The sequence below is a fragment of the Pseudorca crassidens genome, chromosome 2 (assembly GCF_039906515.1).
Source record: "Pseudorca crassidens isolate mPseCra1 chromosome 2, mPseCra1.hap1, whole genome shotgun sequence".
Lineage (NCBI taxonomy): Eukaryota > Metazoa > Chordata > Mammalia > Artiodactyla > Delphinidae > Pseudorca > Pseudorca crassidens.
Genome location: NC_090297.1, coordinates 99,086,297 through 99,106,387, shown reverse-complemented (window position 1 = coordinate 99,106,387; position 20,091 = coordinate 99,086,297). Strand labels below are relative to the sequence as shown.

Sequence of the window (20,091 nt, the reverse complement as noted above, 5' to 3'; positions counted from 1 at the left end):
CATTTCTACAATTAAGTTATATAAACACTTTAAATGGTCATGAAAACCTCTGCTAAGAGCAAAGATTATTTATATACTGAGCAAAATGGCTGAAAAATACTTACAGATGCTCAAGGGATTCAAGACCAATGAATGCTTTCTTTGTAATTGACTTAATCTGATTTCCTTGTAAGATTCTGAAATACAAACAGACCTTTCTAATAAAGCTCTCCACTAAACAAAATTAAATTCATTAAAATAAACATTTACCTATAACGAGTGAAAATAAGCCTAACATGCATTCTTAAGAAAGTTGTGAACTTCATTATTAACCAGTGTGAAGCACAGAATAAATGTGTCTATTAAGATGTCAGCGCTCAGTGAGGTATCTATAAACAACCATCCTGACCACAGATACACCTGTAGTTTTCATATAATAAACTGGATTATATTCCCAGTTTCTCCCTTCTCAGCAAAAGATCATCCGGTCAAAGAAACTCAGACAAGTGTGAAGTCTGGGAGACATTCTTATGGGAGAAGATCTAAAATCTTGCTTGAGAGAATCCTCTCTTGCTAAATTACCCATAAATCTCACATGATTAAACAGATCATGGTTCAATTCTGGTTTCAGTGCATTTCTTTTACTTAAATCAAAATTTTAGTTCCATAAATAACTTCTCTTTAAGTGACACTAGGAATGTTCTTTCAGAAAGTGCCCCACCACAAAAAAACAAAATGAAAAACAAACCAAAAAACAAAAACCTTAATAAACAATGAAGCTTCTTCCTTTAGTGGGTGAACCAGAAGGCTCAGACTTTCTAGCCACAGCAAACAGACACAATCCAATCACATTTACAATAGGTTCTTTAAAATATACCTTCATAGACATACATAAATATCATAAGTACATACAATTTAGTGAGACTTGTGAGTCCAGCAAAGGCTTCACTAGCATCTTCTATGGCCCATGAAATTTCATTGTTCCTTAAGTTTCTACGAAAATGTCAGGGATAGACAGGTTATGTTAGTCAACATGACCATTACACCATCAGGCATCATCCTGACATAGCAATGCTAATTTTAATTTTGATCCTTACAGTAAAGGTTAGGTTATTTATGAGAAACACTCAACTCTTCTTTTTAAAGAATACCTGAGATAAGCAGATAAGAACTAATTCTCATAAGCTAAGAATTAAGCCGACCTTGGTAAATAAATTAAGCACCTGCTAAGAGTATTAATCTTCCTAGCTAATAGCCCGTAATTGTGTTAGCATATTAAAAATTATAGTCAGGGCCCTACAAAGAGGAGGATTTCAAGATGCAGGGGGTATGGCTTACAAATCTTATTTCAGACTAATGGGATTTTGGGGTGATCCAAGCCTTCCCCTGAGCCCTTAAATCTAAAATGGCTGACAAAAAGTAATGTCAATACAGAGCTTCACAGCTCAACAGCAATTAAACATGCCCCCTGGAAAGTAAGAATGATATACCCATGTGCTAGAGTGATCACTCTGTTTTCTTTAAAAGGAAAAGTATGGATCTTTTAAAATCCACTGTTCCATTCTCAGACGAAATGCAATTGCACCACACCATGTCATCATGGAAGAAATACCAGTTAAAGATATTTAATCACTTTTGCTTCCTTAAGTCATCTCATAATAAAGCACAAAGTTTTTTGCTTTATAAGACATATGTAGGGCTTCCCTGGTGGCGCAGTGGTTGAGAGTCCACCTGCCGATGCAGGGGACATGGGTTCGTGCCCCGGTCTGGGAAGATCCCACATGCTGCGGAGCGGCTAGGCCCGTGAGCTATAGCCGCTGAGTCTGCGCGTCCGGAGCCTGTGCTCCGCAATGGGAGAGGCCACAACAGTGAGAGGCCCGCATACCGCAAAAAAAAAAAAAAAAAAAAAAAAGACATGTGTAAAGTTATGTGAATAATAGTAAGGAGATAGGAGATCACTCTTCCCATTTAGCTATGTCTTTACCTGAAGTGAAAGCTAAGAAAGATCATTTTATTTTACTAAAGAATAAACACTGAAACAACTGATGGCTCAACTCTGCAGGACTTTTCCCTCTCCTCCACAGAACAGCATAAATAGAACTCACTCACCAAAGGGAGTAAGAAGTATATCTACTCTGGCAAGAGCATTGATCTAAAGCCGGAATATCTCAGATCTGTTCCTAATTCTGCCTTAACTATTTTTGTAGCATTAGATAATCATTTACGTCTGCAATTACTTTCCTAAACTTTAATGCTAAAAGTAATAATCAGTGGTGTACTAAAAGAACCTGTCTGCCATCCCGTGCACTGCCAAAAGACTACAGCTGCGTCTAATATAAATTCCTGAGTTTGCACTGATCTAATTTAACCTCTGATAAGCTAGAAAAGAGAAAAATTTTTTAAAAAAAGGAAATCACTTTTACTTTTTCAAGGCCAAATCTAAAGGAGGACTACTTCATTAAGTTAAAAAAAAAAAAGAAAAAACATCAAACACACACAGGTGCACACACAGACACCTTCACAAAATTATCATGCTTTCTTTGTCACTTATGGTTAGGTCCCAAAGTTGGAACCTGCCTCTTTTCTGAGACCATTTATCAACTAAACCTGATGACCAAAAAGTTCCCTATTCAGGAACCTTAAGAATCTACAAATTCTACTAATTACTCTTTTTCTCTTATTCTGCTCTATGTTTGAGATTACTATATTTCATTAAAATACCTCTTCATTCAATTATATTCCATGATCAGGGTAAAACATTCAACTTACAGAACAACAGAAGTTTAGAGTTGAAACTGCCTTTTGCAACCATCTAATCCTATATCCATCCTTCACTGGACATAAAAAAAAAAAAAACCAGGAAAGGCTAAGTAATTTTGTTCATCTAACAGTAAAATGAAAAGCACATGAGGGACTTCCCTGCTGGCGCAGTGATTAAGCATCCGCCTGCCAATGCAGGGGACACGGGTTCGAGCCCTGGTCCGGGAAGATCCCACATGCTGTGGAGCAACTAAGCCCATGCGCCACGACTACTGAGCCTGCGCTCTAGAGGAAGCGCATGGCAACTACTGAGCCCACGTGCCACAACTACTGAAGCCCACACGCCTAGAGCCCATGCTCCGCAACAAGAGAAGTCACCACAATGAGGAGCCCGTGCACTGCAACAAAGAGTAGCTCCCGCTCACAGCAGCTAGAGAAAGCCTGCATGCAGCAACAAAGACCCAACAGAGCCAAAAATACATAAATAATAAATAAATAAATAAATTTATTTTTTTTTAAAAAAGCACATGAGCTTTAGCATAAAAAAGACCTGGGAAAAGACCTGGGTTCTAATCCTGGCCCAAACATTTACAAGGTATATGACTTTAAACAAATCATTTAATCTCTCTGAACCTCAGTCCCCCAGTATGGAAAAAAGCAATAATATCCCAGTACTCTGAATGCACCTGGCACATATCAGATCATTAATAAATGTTAGTTTTATTTGTCCAAAGTCATGCAGCAAACTGGTAACAGTGAAGAGGTTTCCTGCCAGAGCTGTTCCCACTATATGTCCTGCATCCTTTTCAATGAGAAGTGGTAGATCTGGTACACTACTGGTAGTTCTAGGTCAGAGGAGTAAGAAAATGTGCATTCCTGACACTAGCAACTGTGTTTTATTCCACAGTAACTGGCACAATAAGAGATGCTTTGTTGTTTAGTTAACTCAGAATTAAAGTACAAACTGAAATGGCTAGAGATACATAAAATTTACATATAGGGATAGAGATAAGCAAGACTGTCTTGCCCCAAGGCATAGGAGAGAAGAACTGCAAAATATTAACATACATAATATGTACACTGATTAGCTGTTTTGCTTTAGTGCTTTAAAAAAATTAGTAAAAAAAAAAAAAAATCCCCAAAAAGGAGAGATATACTTACAGTGTCTGAAGATTGGAAAGAAACCTAAATACACCATCAGCAATGTGAGTGACTCTGTTGTCCCCTAAGTTCAATCTCTCCAGTAAGCTCAGACCCACAAAGGCAGATTCATCCAGGCGGGTCAACTGGTTATAGGACAAATCACTAAAAACAGGAAACATGGAAGGTAAAAAATTCACTCTCTTCTAGTTCAACTTTCATATTCTTATTCTACTTACATGATAAATTTAGGGCTTTCAAACTTCTAATAAAAAGGGATATTAGATCTCATTACTGGCCATGGGAATGACTTATTCAATCTGCTCTAGTCTCACAGCTTCCACTGAAATGCCATCTCACACTTACAGTTCAGACAGTCTTTGGCAGAACTCCCATGCATCAGGGCTGATTCTTTCAACAGCATTCTGGCTCACATAGAGCTGTTGTAACATTCGCAAGCCATACAACCACCCCTTGTTCACTTCTGTAAGGTTATTATGCTCCAGTTCTCTGCAGAATTAAAGAAAGGAGGGAATATGTTTCAAAACAAGGCATGCAGGACTTCCCTGGTGGCACAGTGGTTAAGAATCCGTCTGCCAATGCAGGGGACACGGGTTCGAGCCCTGGTCCAGGAAGATCCCACATGCCGCAGAGCAACTAAGCCTGTGCACAACTACTGAGCCTGTGCTCTAGAGCCTGTGAGCCACAGCTACTGAAGACCACATGCCTAGAGCCCGTGCTCCGCAACAAGAGAAGCCACCGCAATGAGAAGCCTGCACACCACAACGAAGAGTAGCCCCCACTCACCACAACTAGAGAAAGCCCGCGTGCAGCAACAAAGACCTAACACAGCCAAAAATAAACAAAATTAAATCTTTAAGAAAAAAAACCCAACAAGGCATGCAATGAGAAGATTCCAAAAATCTTCATTAAGTCTTGCACAGAGAGGCATATACCTTTGCTCAACCCAAGTGAGCAGACAAATTCTATTCATAAATATGTACATGTTTCTTAAGATTTAGTGCAAGAAGCCTGTAAGACTCTCTAAAATATCATATCTATAAAATCAACTCACCAAGAGATACAGTATACCTGTTCTGGATAAATCCTAATAATTTTCATCAGTCAAACATTAAGGAAATATAAACTTTTCAGATGAAATGTTTGGAAGAATGATGACAAAAATACCAGTTAGATAACAAAGCTTAAATCTTAATTTATTTCACATAAGAGAAGGGAGGAAGAGCTAAAGTACTGTTATAATTAAAGCTACTATCCTAGCTGTTTGGCACTGAAAAGCCCCAGACTCCCTTCCTAACAATCTCCTATTCTAGTTCATAGTACTTACAATTCTTCCATGTTATCCAAGCCAAAAAAAGCTCCATCCTTGAGTTTGCTAATTCCATTCCGCTGCATTTTCAAAGATCTTAAGGAGTCTAGACCTTGGAATGTGAGACCTTCCACAACTTTAATCCTGTTTCTTTTAAGTTCCCTTTAACAGAAATAGTTTTACAGTCAAAAAATTGGTTTGCTGATTTGCCCTAATAATAATAAAAAGAAACAGACATATAAGAAAAAACAATCTTCTTATAATCCATCTATTTAGTTACTCACAAGAATTGGAGGTGAGGTAGCTTGAAGATCTTGGGTGGAATCATGCTAATTCTATTCCTGTTTAACTTTACCACTAATAAGGAACTTGACAAATTATCGAAGCAACCAGCCTCCAAGATGGTTATCCTATTATTGCTCAAATTCCTAAAATGAACAAGATAACAACAAAAAAATTCAGTGAAACTAAACATTCTACCACTGTAAAGCTGCCTCAAGTCTATGACTAAGCCCCAGCTCTACCACTTAGCAACCGTATGCAACTTTACAAATCATTTAACTGCTTTGTTTCTTCAAGTACAAAATAAGGATAATACCTACTTCATTTGGGTTGAAACAGTATGTGTGAATGTGTTTTGTAAACTGTAAAACACTAGCACTCACGCTAATTATCACCACCATTACACAGGTTAAGCACTGTTTAACAAACTACTCCCATTTACCTTTTACATGACTGTTAGTAAAACATAATCCAGAATTAAATCTCAAAAATTACCCTGGATACTTAATATTTTCTGAAAATAGTGTACTCTTTAAGGAAAGAAAAAAACAAAAAAATCTAACCTAGGTTTGTTTCATATAAGCATATCAAAATCACAATAAATAAGACATATCTGGGAAGATAAATATCAATGAATAATAAACATGCACTTCAAATTAAATCTAGTTTAAACTCTATTTTACTTACAGGTATTTAAGCTGCATTCGAGGAAATGACGATGTCTTGACTTCTGATATTATATTTGAGCTGAGATCTAAACTCTCGAGAGCAGGGTAAAACTGGAACGCTTCTGCATTTATTTCTGGGATTATATTATGGACTCTATAAAACAAAGATTATATTAAAGCTATTGCCAGTGATCCACCCTAAACCACAAAAATGTTAAATAATTAGGATCAACAACAAGGGTACCTAAAACAAAAACAAAAAAAACTGTGTACTATGCATAATTTAAGTAAAAGACCTGAAATTTTATTTACTTACAATGAGAGAAGAGTAATATTAGTGGTTGGTTCTCCAAAATATGGGATTTCAGTTAGCTCATTATAATTCATTTTCCTGAGTAGGGGGAAAAATAGATATAAAAATTTAGTGAGGGAAATGCTACCTCGAGTTCTAGTTTCTGGCTAGTACATATTCTTTAGGATAAATGCCAAATCTGAAAAAAGCTTATGACCCAGAATGAGTTAGACTAAATATTTTCTACTGAGAAATTAGAGATTTTAATAAAAAAATGTTTTCATGGTATAGATCTATGATTTGATACCAATATTAGAAAGGTTAGGAAATATTTTGCACATTAAATATTTTTAATCCCAGCAAGGTTATTTGAATAGTTACTATTATGACTGCTAATTTAAGTCCTTCTTAAACAAAAAAAGAATAATTCATATCTCTCTATATATATTTCTTTATAATAAATAAAATAAATTTATATATAAGTTAATTAAATAAATTTTTAAAATACACACACATATTTTTTTGTTACTCAAAGTTAGGGAAAGTTGCTTGAGACCACAGACCTAAAAGATTATCTCAATTGTTTTAGTAGCAAACCTAATGCAATCACATTTCACCAACCTGTTTTTCAATCACGGAACAACCTCAACAATCTAGAATACAGAAAAGAAGCCAGAAGTAAAAGGCCTCCAAGTAATCAACTGAAGTTACAAAGTCCATGTAATAAATAATAAGGCCATGCACTTCCCACTAAGCATTTTCCTTTCCTCAGGACCTACGCTTTCAGCTAATAGGCTTGTCAATTGTTCATTCAGTCCGCAGCCGATTAGGGGCAGCCAATCTGAGGCAGGGAAGGAGAGAATGCAGAACAAATGAGAGCCCAAAGTACCCCTTGTCAGAAAGAAATTCAAAAGAAAAATTCATCTGAGGATTCTGAGGGTGTTTAGTATAGAGGTAAACAGGCCTCAACAGTTGTGCCTCTGGGAATACCACAATGCAATAACTGATATTAATAATATTTTAGAAACTTCTCTCCAGAAACTACGTAACAATACATCTCAGTACTAAAAGAAAAACTTCAATGAAGAGGAAAACTGAATTATATTAACTACCATATTCCAGGTGATACCAAAAATATTGTATTTCATATAAACCTACTTCAGACATGATGCTTCCACCTTAGACAAGTCAAAACATTAAAAAAAAAAAAATTTACACAATACAGAGTTTCACTGGCTGAAACTCTGGCAAAAAATAAAATAAAATATATTCACTCTGAAGAGGGGAAATCTTATTTTAGGCCCCAAGGAAGTAGAACAGTATTTCTACGCAGTTTACAACTTGAAATCACCAATGCAATGGCATAATACCCAGAGAGTTTGTGATACTAACAAAGCCAAAGACAAGTTTAGGCTTTTAAACATGTTTTAATCTAAAGTTTTCTTTCCTTCAATTTTTTGACATTTTTGCATTAAACATCCTGAAATTCATAATTCATCAAATCACCTCAAAGAATTTAATGTAAGTTTAAATAAATAAAAATAACTTACACTTCTTGTAATGTTTGAGATTCCAAGCTTATGTTCCAGTTAGACAACCGATTATGACTCAAATCCCTAAACGGAGGATAAGAGATCATTCTTAGTTTAGCCCTAGAAAGCACACTTAAAGGAAAAAAAAAAAAAAAAACAAAAATAGGAATCTAAACGCCCTATCAAATGTGAATTTAAGTAGTACAGATAAAAAGAAATGTTTATAATGCATGAATAAAAATTTATGTAGATTTCAAAATAGCTCTTTTACTTTCTCCTTTTTATAAGGGTTTTTTGTTTTTGTTTTTACTAACTAGGAAATACATTCACATGGTTCAATAATCAAAAAGTATAAAAGGATATACAGTAAAAAGTCTCCCACCCTTGTCTCCAGCCATCCAATTTCCCTCCCCAACAGCAACAAGTGAAAATATACCATTTCTTTTACAGCCTGTCAGATACTTTATGCATGTACCAGAAAAGTTTTACACAAATGGTAGAATAATTTACACATTATTTTGCCCCTTGGTTTTTTCACTTAACAACATATCTTGTAGATCATTCCACAGAGATATTATGGTTTCTTTATCCCTTCCAGTGATTATGTTATACTTTATTATAATGCAGTATGCTTTACATACTTTTGAAAGAAATATATACTTTTAAAGTAACATAATATAAAGTAATATATACTTTTAAAGTAATATATACTTTACATAATATATAATATATATTACACTTTAGCTGTAGATAAACTTGAAGATGGATTAGATTTCACAAGTCAAGACAGTGAGCTTACGTATTAAAATTGGGGTTGACCACATCCTTGATAGAGATGTAGTCTTCCTTAAAAGCAAAAAAAGCAATCTAGCTTCAGGGAAGGGAAATTCATCTCACTCCAAGTTACGTTAATGATGATGGTGGTGGTGGCGGCAGCAGCTAACATTTATTAAGTGCCAGGCACTCTTCTATGCACTTTATACATATAAATCTGCCTAAGTCCACACAACAACTTTATGAGGCAAATACCAGAAACAGAGATTAATAATTTGTCAATCCAAGGTCACACAGCTAATAAGTGAGGAAGTCAAAAATTTGAAATTCCATCTCACTTCTAGTGAGTAGTTTATTAGATACAGCAGAGATTTCACTCAAATTAGTCATGAGTCTAAATATTTAAATAGGCTTAAAAATTCACCTTGCTGCTTTCTGGCATCTTTTCAAGACTGAGGTGGAATCTAGCCCACACAAGCTGTCTGCCCAAGAGATGTATTACACATTACAATATGGCTAGCAATAGGGATACACTAGAGAAACATTACAGATCACTTTATCTCACTGTACCACCACGGGCAGTTGACAGATGCATGCAGTTTTGAACGATGTCTCTATCACAGCACAACAATTTGTTCTCAGCTAGTTTCATGTCTGTCCATCTGTAAAACCTAGCCACTTTCATTTAAGAGCTTAATTTACACCATACTATAACTAAGGCTAGATCAAACTGTCACTTTTTCACACAGTTCTAAAACCTTTATTCTAAGATATATGGCACCAGGTATCAGCTCAAGGACACTCATGAATGGAGGCGTGTGTTGGGAAATGTTAAGAGAGAAAAACATGAATTCACTCCACATAAAAATCTTATATGCAGACACTGTCATCCAATTCACACTTGCTACTGAACAACAAACACAGAATTTCACACGAGTGAAAAGATGTTTATTTACTGTGGTGTTTCAACTTAAGGAGAAATGCGACTGCTCTAATTTAAGTTAGATACTCCATATTCTACTGCAAGGTGGCTGGTCTGGCAAACAGAGAGCTAATATCATCTGTATAGTAGGCTACCACAGCATCATTTACTTCTACATCTCCTGCTTTCTGGAATTTTCCTTTTACAGATTAAGGGCTTTCATTTTAATCAGTGCCTCTAATGCCTTTCCAAACCCTAACCTCCTTGGCAGTATAACTTTTGATTGTACTATCCCCTATATTTCTCTCATGGATGTCAATGATGACCAGACAATCAGTTTTAAAGAAAACCATTATTAAAGAAATCAAAAGCAATCAGATTAAATTTAACTTATACATAGTATAAACCACTATATATTCAGGATCAGTGAAAACTGTCCACTGTCTCTACTGGGTGAAAGAATAATTTTCTCTGTGTGTTTGAAAAACCTCTAACACTTTTTGACGGAATCCAAAAGATACCTGAAATAATTTGGAGCCTCTCTACAGACTAATGCTGTCTTAAGAATATATGCCTCAGGGCTTCCCTGGTGGCGCAGTGGTTAAGAATCCGCCTGCCAATGCAGGGGACACAGGTTCCAGCCCTGCTCCAGGAAGATCCCACATGCCACGGAGCAACTAAGTCCGTGCACCACAAGTACTAAGCCTGCGCTCTAGAGCCTGCTAACCGCAACTACTGAGCCCACGTGACACAACTACTGAAGCCCGCACACCTAGAGTCCATGCTCCACAACAAGAGAAGCCACTGCAATGAGAAGCCTGCGCACTGCCACAGAGTAGCCCGTTTGCCACAACTAGAGAAAGTCTGGGCGCAGCAACAAAGACTCAATGCAGCCAAAAATAAATAAAATAAATAAATTTATTTTTTAAAAAAAAGAATATATGCCTCGGGCTTCCCTGGTGGTTCTGTGGTTAAGAATACGCCTGCCAATGCAGGGGACACGGGTTCATGCCCCGGTCCGGGAGGATCCCACATGCCGCGGAGCGGCTGGGCCCGTGAGCCATGGCCGCTGAGCCTGCGCATCCGGAGCCTGTGCTCCGCAACAGGAGAGGCCACAACGGTGAGAGGCCCGCGTACAGCAATAAATAAATAAATAAATAAATAAATAAATAAAAAAGAATACGCCTGCCAATGCAGGGGACACGGGTTTGAGCCCTGGTCTAGGAGGATCCCACATGCCACGGAGCAGCTAGGCCCGCCTGCCACAACTGCTGAGCCTGTGCTCTAGAGCCCGTGAGCCACAACTACTGAGCCCACGTGACACAACTTCTGAAGCCCACACGCCTGGATCCCATGCTCCACAACAAGAGAAGCCACCGCAATAAGAAGCCTGCACACGGTAATGAAGAGTAGCCCCCGGTTGCCGCAACTAGAGAAAGCCCACGCGCAGCAACACAGACCCAACGCAGCCAAAAATAAATTAATTAATTAATTTAAAAAATAATAATAATATATGCCTCACAGGTCAGAACCACATATAATGAGGCTCTCTGGACTTTTCTGCAACAAATCCACGTTGAAGAGATTAAAAAACACTAACAATGAGCTGAAATACACTCCCAAAGTGGTACTATCATAGAAAGCAACTAGTATAAATCATATAGCTGTTTTCTCAAAATACCAGATGTGTAACTAGAATTATATGGATTGATCTGATCACCAGGTATCCATGCAATAAGCATTTATTGAACCATGTGCCAGACACTGTGCTAAGTGCTAAGGTTACAACCACTGTCAACTTTAGTAACCTTTTTGTCTTTTTTTTTTTTTTTTTCCCGGTACGCGGGCCTGTCACTGCTGTGGCCTCTCCCGTTGCGGAGCACAGGCTCCGGACGTGCAGGCTCAGCGGCCATGGCTCACGGGCCCAGCCACTCCGCGGCACGTGGGATCTTCCTGGACCGGGGCACGAGCCCCTGTCCCCTGCATCGGCAGGCGGACTCTCAACCACTGTGCCACCAGGGAAGCCCCTTTTTGTCTTTTTTGAAAGCAACATTTGTAGTACTCTGTGGAGTCACTTCAAAATGGTAAACATAAACTCAACATCAACTCAACTACTATCCTTCACTGAAAAATGTGTAAATTAACTTTTTTTTATATCTAGATTTCACTCTGGCATTTAATATGACATGGGTATACGAAGGTACACAGACATACTCTTGCTCTCCATAAGAAATTTCCGATTTATTTTTTTAAAGTAGTCCAAAAAGGCTGAAGAAGATAAATTTGAAGACTTCAAATATCAGATGTAAAATTCTTATATTAAGAATTTGAATAATTTTCAAAATGAAAGTCTCTATTCTTGCCAGTGGCCAGTCATTAATTTCATTTAGTTCACATAAACTAATTCTAGTTTATCTGTTTGTTTTTGTTTTCTAAGTGCAAGTCCTGAAATGGAGAATGTCTTTCAAAGATTTTCCCCTTGAAATATCCTTAAAATGCACTTAAATAGTTGAAGTAATCTAATGCTTGACAAACACAACCTAAAGAGTCTAGTTTTTTAACAGTCAATAATCTTTATTTTTTAACAAGACTAATATCTGAATATTTATGGATACGATGTTTGGAGAGTAAAGGTCTCTCAGCGAAGGCCTTACTTATTAGCTCAGTGTTATACTCAGTTCCCACTCATGCTAATCTACAGGGATGTAGCTGTAATAAAAGATGAATTATTAACGTTCTTGATACCATGTGGAGCCAGAGGTGCCATTAATGTAGCCATTTTGTACCATCAGGGTGTAAATAATTTATAAGATATGCAGAGCAATCACAACTGTTTGAGGAGAATCAAGTTCTGCAAGCTAATTGCAAAGAAGTTCTGTAGCAATGGAGATGTTGAAGTTTTCTTCTGCCCAGTCATATATGTACACTTTTGAGTCATCATCAATCTTATTTGTTTTTGAGTATCTGCTGTTTTGAGATAGCTTTCGGTATAAAGCTGTTAGTGATAAAGGAAAAGTAAACCTAAAAGCAGACAGAATTTTGAGTTGTTTCGGGATCCCTGTCTTTAGTATACTCCAAGAGTACTTAAGATAATCAGCCTGTTAAATCACAGTACTAGGATCCCTGGTGGCACAGTGGTTAAGAATCCGCCTGCTGGAGACACTTTTTTTTTCCTCCCTCCTTCCCTCCTCTTGTCCCTTCCCTTTCCCTCTCCTCCCCTCTCGCCTCTTTCCCCACTAAAAAAAAAAAAAAAAAAAGAATCCGCCTGCCAATGCAGGGTACATGGGTTCGAGCCCTGGTCTGGGAAGATCCTACCTGATACAGAGCAACTAAGCCCATGCGCCACAACTACTGAGCCCTCGCGCCTAGAGCCCGTGCTCCGCAACAAGAGAAGCCACCGCAATGAGAAGCCCGCTCACTGCAACGAAGAGTAGCCCCCGCTCACCGCAACTAGAGAAAGCCCGTGCACGGCAATGAAGAACCAGCGTAGCCAAAAACAAATATATAATAAATAAATAAATCACAGTACTATAATGAGCGAAATGATAATCCTGAGTATATTTTTTAAAGTAAATTACACTGGATACACTCTAATTAGCAAAACAGGGATTTCCATTCACAAAAGGGCAAATTATGCTGGATAAATACATAAAACATCGTCATACCCAAACTACTGGATATATAATATGTTGGTATCTTTTAACTTTTTGCAAAGGGCCCCTTTATCAGAAATTTTGTTATCGTTGAAGTTCACAGTTCAGCCTATTCTCAAAAGCTTGTATTACAGCATGAAGCATAACGCTATTCCAAATTAAGGTTTCATCCTTCAATTGCATTACTTATTTACACTGTACAACACTTTTTATATGAATCCAAAAAGTTGGATGTGGTAGGAAAATGGGAGCACTAATTTTCAAGAATAAGAGGCATATCTTATTTTCTTCCATCATCTTTCCCTGGGTTCTGAATGACTGAAAACATTGCTTCATTGTGGGGACTACAACAACAAAACAAGAAATATGAATTCTACAGCTACCTTTAAGAATAGAGTTTTTGCACACCCAGTTCTGGTACCTGGGGCAAGTCATTTAACCTCTCTAAACTTCAGTCTCATCTACCATTAAATGAGGATACTAGTACCTACCTCAATGGATTGCTCAGATGATTAAAAGGATATAAATAAAATGCTTAGACTACAGGTCAGTGTGTAAATAGTAGATTATATAATACTAGATTTGAAATAGAATGATGGTCCAGCACTCTCACCTTTTCTAAGTATTTACCTTTTGTACACACAGGCATAATCCACTTCCCAAGGTAAAATCTTAATTAATTGGAACTACTCCCCTAAATTAGCTTATTAAAGTAATAAATTAAATATTGCTTCTGAATTCCAATTTCATGAGAAAGATGCCAATAACAAGGCAGCCCACCAAAGATTTGGTCAAATTATTGAGGTATAAACCTATATCACAAGATATGACGTTTTAGAATAACCTAAGAATTCTATTCTACATAGAGTCATATAATTATTAAGAGATATCTACCAGGAAGTTACTGTAATAGCAAAATCATAAAATAAAAAGAAATCTAAATGTTCAATGAGATCAGTTAAATAACTTATGAAACCTCCATATAATGGAAATCTCTGCAGCCAGTAAAAAGAATAGCATAAGGAATATGGTCAATAATATTGTAATAACTTTGTACGGAGACAGATGGTTATCATGACACCAGACTAATCATGGTGATCACTTCATAATGCATGCAAATTTTTAAAAATGCATGCAAATGTGAAATCATTATGTAGCACACCTGAAACTAACATAATATTGTAAATCAATTATATTTCAATTAAAAAATAAAAGAATAACAGATATTTATACATAGTGCATAGTACAGCTTTGTGGTGGGGAGGTGTTTCTAAAGAAAAGGGAAAAGATGTATGTGTAAAACTCTGTGGAAGTACACCCAAGAAACAGTTAACAGTGAATTTTCCTTAGGTGGAACAAGGAACTTGTTACTTTTCCATTTTATATGCTTTTGTACTGTTTTAATAGTTTATCATGGGAAAGTATTATTTAAAAATAAACTCACACATAAAATCTATCTTTAGCCCAGAATGTGACTAGGAAACAAGATTTTAATTGTTACTTTTCGAAGAGACTAGAATTGTTCTTACAGAGTGTTTTCAGAATAATGCTCTAAACTGACCCAATCAGATTAATTATGACATTAGACAAAGGAAAAAATAATAATTAGATGTATTTTGCATTCCTAATCAGTAGTATACCTCAGAAAGATAGTGGAACACACATACTAGATTTAGTTTTTGGACTGATCTATGAAACAGTAAATTGCATTTTTGAACCCAGTGTCTGGCCTTCAAATATCAAGCCAATGAACAGCTGAATTTTTAGCAAGCAGTACAAAACCACAGCATATTAATCCCATGCTTTTAATGTTTTTTCCATTTAGAATAAAAAATAATTCAGCAATAGCAGAACAAAGGCTGTTGCTTATACATGAAAATATACAGAAAGCTAAGATACTTTCCATCATCATTAGTGAGCATTTTCTGACTATGAACTGGGTTCACATCTTCTTATCAGACTATTTTATATTTGGATAGACTATATTTTATTATAATTATTAAGTTATTATATTTTGGGGAGTGAATAGATATTAAATTTAATATAAACTGTCTTATCACTTACGTTATTGGCAGAGAAGGAAGGTCTAATCAAAGCCAAGCATTAGTTGGGTTTCTCATTATTATCTCTTAACACCTATATAGTTTAACCTGGCACCAAGTCTAATATTTCCTCAAATAAGCATAATTATGCTCAGGGTTGGCTATGCTTTTCCTGTTGCTACCTGCCAAGATTTTGATTATATAACTAAGATGTCATAGTGGTTTTGAAATGGATATACAAAAAAATAAAAATATATAAGAGAAAGCCAAAGTTAAGAAGTGTTTAGCTACAAATTTATTTACACCACACTTCATTAATGTTGCACTGTTTATGGTTTAACCTTAAAACTACTCATCACTACTAGTTATTCTGACAGTTATTCCGGCGTTTAAGTTTATTACAAACAACACAGTTACAGTCTCCTTTTTGGGGAAAAGTTGGGGAAGGGCAAGAGAAGGAAAGGTAAAGAATACACACTTTAAAAAAAACAGGTTTACAGCATAGTAAAGAAAGCTTACATTAAATATTCTGTTCCTCTGGTTTTTGTCCCAAACATGAAATTAATAATTTGGATGGAATCTACTTACTTAAATTGCTTTTATTTTTTTAAATATTTATTTATTTATTTAGACTGCACCGGGTCTCAGTTGCAGCACACAAGATCTTTGTTGCAGCATGCGGGATCTAGCTCCCCAACCAGGGTTCGAACATGGGCCCCCTGCATTGGGAGTGCCAAGTCTTATCCACTGGGCCACCAGGGAAGTCCCTAAATTGCTTTTATTTTTTATTTGCATCAGCTGAACATCTTAACATTTTTGATAACTGGAGTAACACAGAATAAACAAGTTGAGTCATTTAGTTTGGCATAGAAAAGAAAACATCATACAAATGCATTCAGATTTTTTTTAAAACATTTTTGCTAAGCTCCTTAATATGATTTGTTTTCTCTACTGCTTAAATGCTAGTTTTCCATTATGATTAAAGGGCCTTTAAAAAAGAAAGTATACCATATAAAATGTCATGGTCCTAAGATGAGGGAAATATATTTTCTAGCATCAGGAAGCCTAATGATTATCTTAATGTACAAGTAATTAAGTAATTCTTTGATTATCCATGTGCTTACTATATATGTTGTATATAAGGAAATGCAAAATATTTTTAATATAACAAAACATAATTAGGACAATAATCTCTATAAAAATAAAAGTGTCCTCCAAAGCATAAAGGACTTTTAAAGAATTAAGTAAAGCACAGATCTCCTCAATTAACATTCAGTAAGCAACAACTGTTTATGGTTCAGTAGTTCTTCACCACTGCTGCACATCAGCATTACCAGGGAAGATTCTAACACACTGATGCTGGGGTCTCATCCAGACCAATCAAAGCAGAATCACTGGGGTGTGAGACCTAAGCACTGGTATTTTGCTAAGGCTCTCCAAGTGATAGTCTAACATGCAGCCAGTGCTGAGAACCCTTGCGCTTCTCCAGAAATCTAATACCCCAAAGCCTGATGGTCAGACATGCTCTGTTAAGATTCTTTCAATCCTTTTCCTTTTCTCGCCTTACAATGAAACTGTCCTCGCCAGACACTGCACTAAGTAGTATGGAACAAAACAGACATTTGGAGAGTTTATATAATCCCTCCTGGAGTTTACAGGATCACCTTAAACTAAAGTCTCACTGACACCAAAATGCCACTAAATTATATTTACTATCAGGATGAAATTCCTGTAAATCCCTATTTGTACCACAGGAGGGTGGGATAGAAAGGGGTAGAAGAAGGAATGGGTGCTTTTATTTCTATTTAATTCTCTTCTGTATTGCTTGATTTCTTTTAATGAGAATATATGCTCTTTTATAATTTATGTGTATTCCCTAAAATAAGATTTTAAAAATGAAGTCTTAGGTAAACGCAGCAAGACATACTAGTACACTGTTAGATAGCTCCTTGGCTACATAGCTCACTGGGAAGGAGAGTCAGGATTTGGGTTTAGGTATGGGAGTCTATAGCAAGGTGAAATGACCCTAGGTTTCTTTACCACTTTCCAGTAGTAGCCTTGTTTGGCTCTCTTCATCTCTTAATTATTGTTCCCTTGCCCAGAAAGATCTTGTCAAAAAGGGCGAAGGTCAACATTGTAAAACTCCTTAGGGATATACTGAGCACACTACTCTCCTCTTTCCAATGGTTCTAACATCTAAAATCAAGTGCCATTCAGGGCAAGAGAACCAGTGAAGACAAAGTTAACATTAAGAGAATCAAACAAATTGTACAAAGAAAAGCAATTAAAACAATATGATTTTTCCCCTAGCAAATTAGCAAATAATAATTTAGATGATGATAATCAATGCTAGGGAAAGTATGATAAGACAGGCACTCTCAGTGTCAAAAGGAGTTTAAGTTGGTAAATTATGCTGGGCTCAATGTAAAATATCAAGATAATTCAGTGTAGACTTGTGTTAACAATGAGATCTAAGTGATCTTTACCAAATATGTATTAGATAAGATTTCTTAAGCCTCTCATTATAGGCTTTCTTCTTCAGCTATTTTCTGAACTAACAAAAATGCCTTGAAGATTACAATAAATTTCATGGGCTCACATCTTCTGTTTATCACTTTCCCAGGCAGACCAGGATAAAGAAGATGAAATATGTTAAAATCCTTAATGCAATGCAAGAAAGGCATATTGTACATGCTTTGAAATAATTGTTGGAAGTGAAACAGTTCGATATAACAGTAGTATGCAAGCCAAGGACAACAGATATTGAATTTTGGAAACACCATAGCAGTGTATTCCCCGTTCCCCTAAATGTGCTTTAGGGATTTACCAGTGGGTCTGTTTCTTTTAAAGAATAAAACTGGTGTTTCTGCTAGCGCCTAGAAAGATAAGGTACGTGAAAGACATCCAAATGCCTTTGAAGGATCCCAACTTTAGAAATAGGTGGCTGGTGTACAGGTTGGAATGAAGTTGTAGACTATTAAAAACCCCTCAAACTATGGCTGCAAGCTATAATGACACTTTGTGCAACTGATTATTCACTAATATTTAGTAAATATCTAATAGACGCTGCAAAGTCCTATAAAAACAATCAGAATAAATGAAAGATTGTTCACACAGAAGTTTTTCTGAATTTTGGTGCAATTAAACAAAACATCCTAGAGTGAGATGGGAGTTAGAATTAGTAGTAACTTAGTATGCCTATATTCAGAAATTTTTCTCTATTTTTTTTAAAAAGATGATCTTAAAATACAAATAATTAGCTAAGATAATATACTGATTCACTCAAAATGTTTACTATGGGGAATGAGGTACGCTGAAAAGAAATCATCTAATAAGATATTTTAAAAACTAGAGGGACTTCCCTGGTGGTACAGTGGTTAAGAATCCGCCTGTCAATGCAACGGACACGGGTTTGCTCCCTGGTCCAGGAAGTTCCCACATGCTGCAGAGCAACTAAGCCTGCGAGCCACAACTACTGAAGCCCATGCGCCTGTGCTCTGCAACAAGAGAAGCCACCGCAATATGAAGCCCATGCACCACAACAAAGAGTAGCCCCTGCTTGCCACAACTAGAGAAAGCCCGCGCGCAGCAATGAAGACCCAATGCAGCCAAAAATAAAATTTAAAAAAAAACTAGAGAAGTAAAGGGGAAACATTGCGGGGGCCAGGGGGGATAAATTAGGAGCTTGGGATTAACACACACACACTACCATATATAAAACAGATAAACAGCCAAGACCTACTGCACAGTACAGAGAACTCTACTCAGTATTCTGTAATAACCCATATGGGTAAAGAAACTGAAAAAGAATGAATATATATATATGTATAACTGAATCACTTTGCTGTACACCTAAAACTAATACAACATTGTAAATCAACTATACTCCAATAAAATTTTAAAAAAACAAAAAAAACTAAAGAAGCAATTGAGAAAGGACTGCTTTAATTTCTTTGAGAGCTTCTCCTCATCTCCCTCAAAAGGTTTTCTTTAATTCAATTATTTGCTGCATTCATTCAACAAATACCTTTGAGTACCTACTGCTGGTCACTGTTCTTCTATAGCAATGAATGAACAGATAAAAATCCATGCCCCCGTGACATTTACATTCTATTGAAAAGACAAAGTAAAATATGTAGCATGTCAGAAGATGATGCCTACTAAAGACAAAAATAAAGCCAAGAAGAGGGCTGGGGCTTTCTATGGAGAAGAGAGTTAACCTGTAAGTCCTGAGTTTCTTGTGGAGACTGGTGTGAACAAGAATAAAGGGCATAATGAGCCTGGGGCTGATGGTCTCACAGCAGATACTGGTTGGTGGTGAGGATGTGAGGGTCAGGGCAAGGAAGGCATGGGGAATCTTCCCAGGAATAAGCTCTTCTTCACTCTGGAGTGTAGAACTGGGATAGGATGATATTAGGCAGAGCAAGAAGCGTTTCCTCTTGATTCCTACCTAAAGAGGCCTAGAAGCCAAGAAAGGGAAGTCCTACTTTGGTTTGATGACAGAGTAAACCACGTTTCTAAACCCACAGCCAATCTCACTGTGCTCCGCCCCGCAGTCAATCTCACTTCCCCATAAAATGCAGTGAAAATATCATGGAACACAAAATGGAAGAAGGAGGTATAAAACAAGGGTAGATAGTAACAAATGGGGTAAATACGAGGGACCTTAATACAGGGGAAATCTAATCTGTACCTTTTTTAAAGGGACTCATTTTCA

General features: G+C 36.6%; 1 protein-coding gene across 4 annotated transcripts in view; it reads right to left on the bottom strand.

Annotated features, from left to right (window-relative positions):
- LRIG2 (leucine rich repeats and immunoglobulin like domains 2) overlaps positions 1–20,091 on the bottom strand; it is a 67,819-nt gene that overhangs the window by 28,825 nt on the left and 18,903 nt on the right. For all 4 annotated transcript variants that reach the window (XM_067727300.1, XM_067727301.1, XM_067727302.1 and 1 more), the window contains 9 exons: positions 8,002–8,067; positions 6,476–6,550; positions 6,179–6,313; positions 5,494–5,637; positions 5,228–5,371; positions 4,246–4,389; positions 3,901–4,044; positions 892–972; positions 105–176 (listed from right to left, as the gene is read on the bottom strand). In XM_067727300.1, the coding sequence (XP_067583401.1) occupies positions 105–176; positions 892–972; positions 3,901–4,044; positions 4,246–4,389; positions 5,228–5,371; positions 5,494–5,637; positions 6,179–6,313; positions 6,476–6,550; positions 8,002–8,067 (1,005 nt within the window). The remainder of the gene's footprint in view (positions 1–104; positions 177–891; positions 973–3,900; positions 4,045–4,245; positions 4,390–5,227; positions 5,372–5,493; positions 5,638–6,178; positions 6,314–6,475; positions 6,551–8,001; positions 8,068–20,091) is intronic.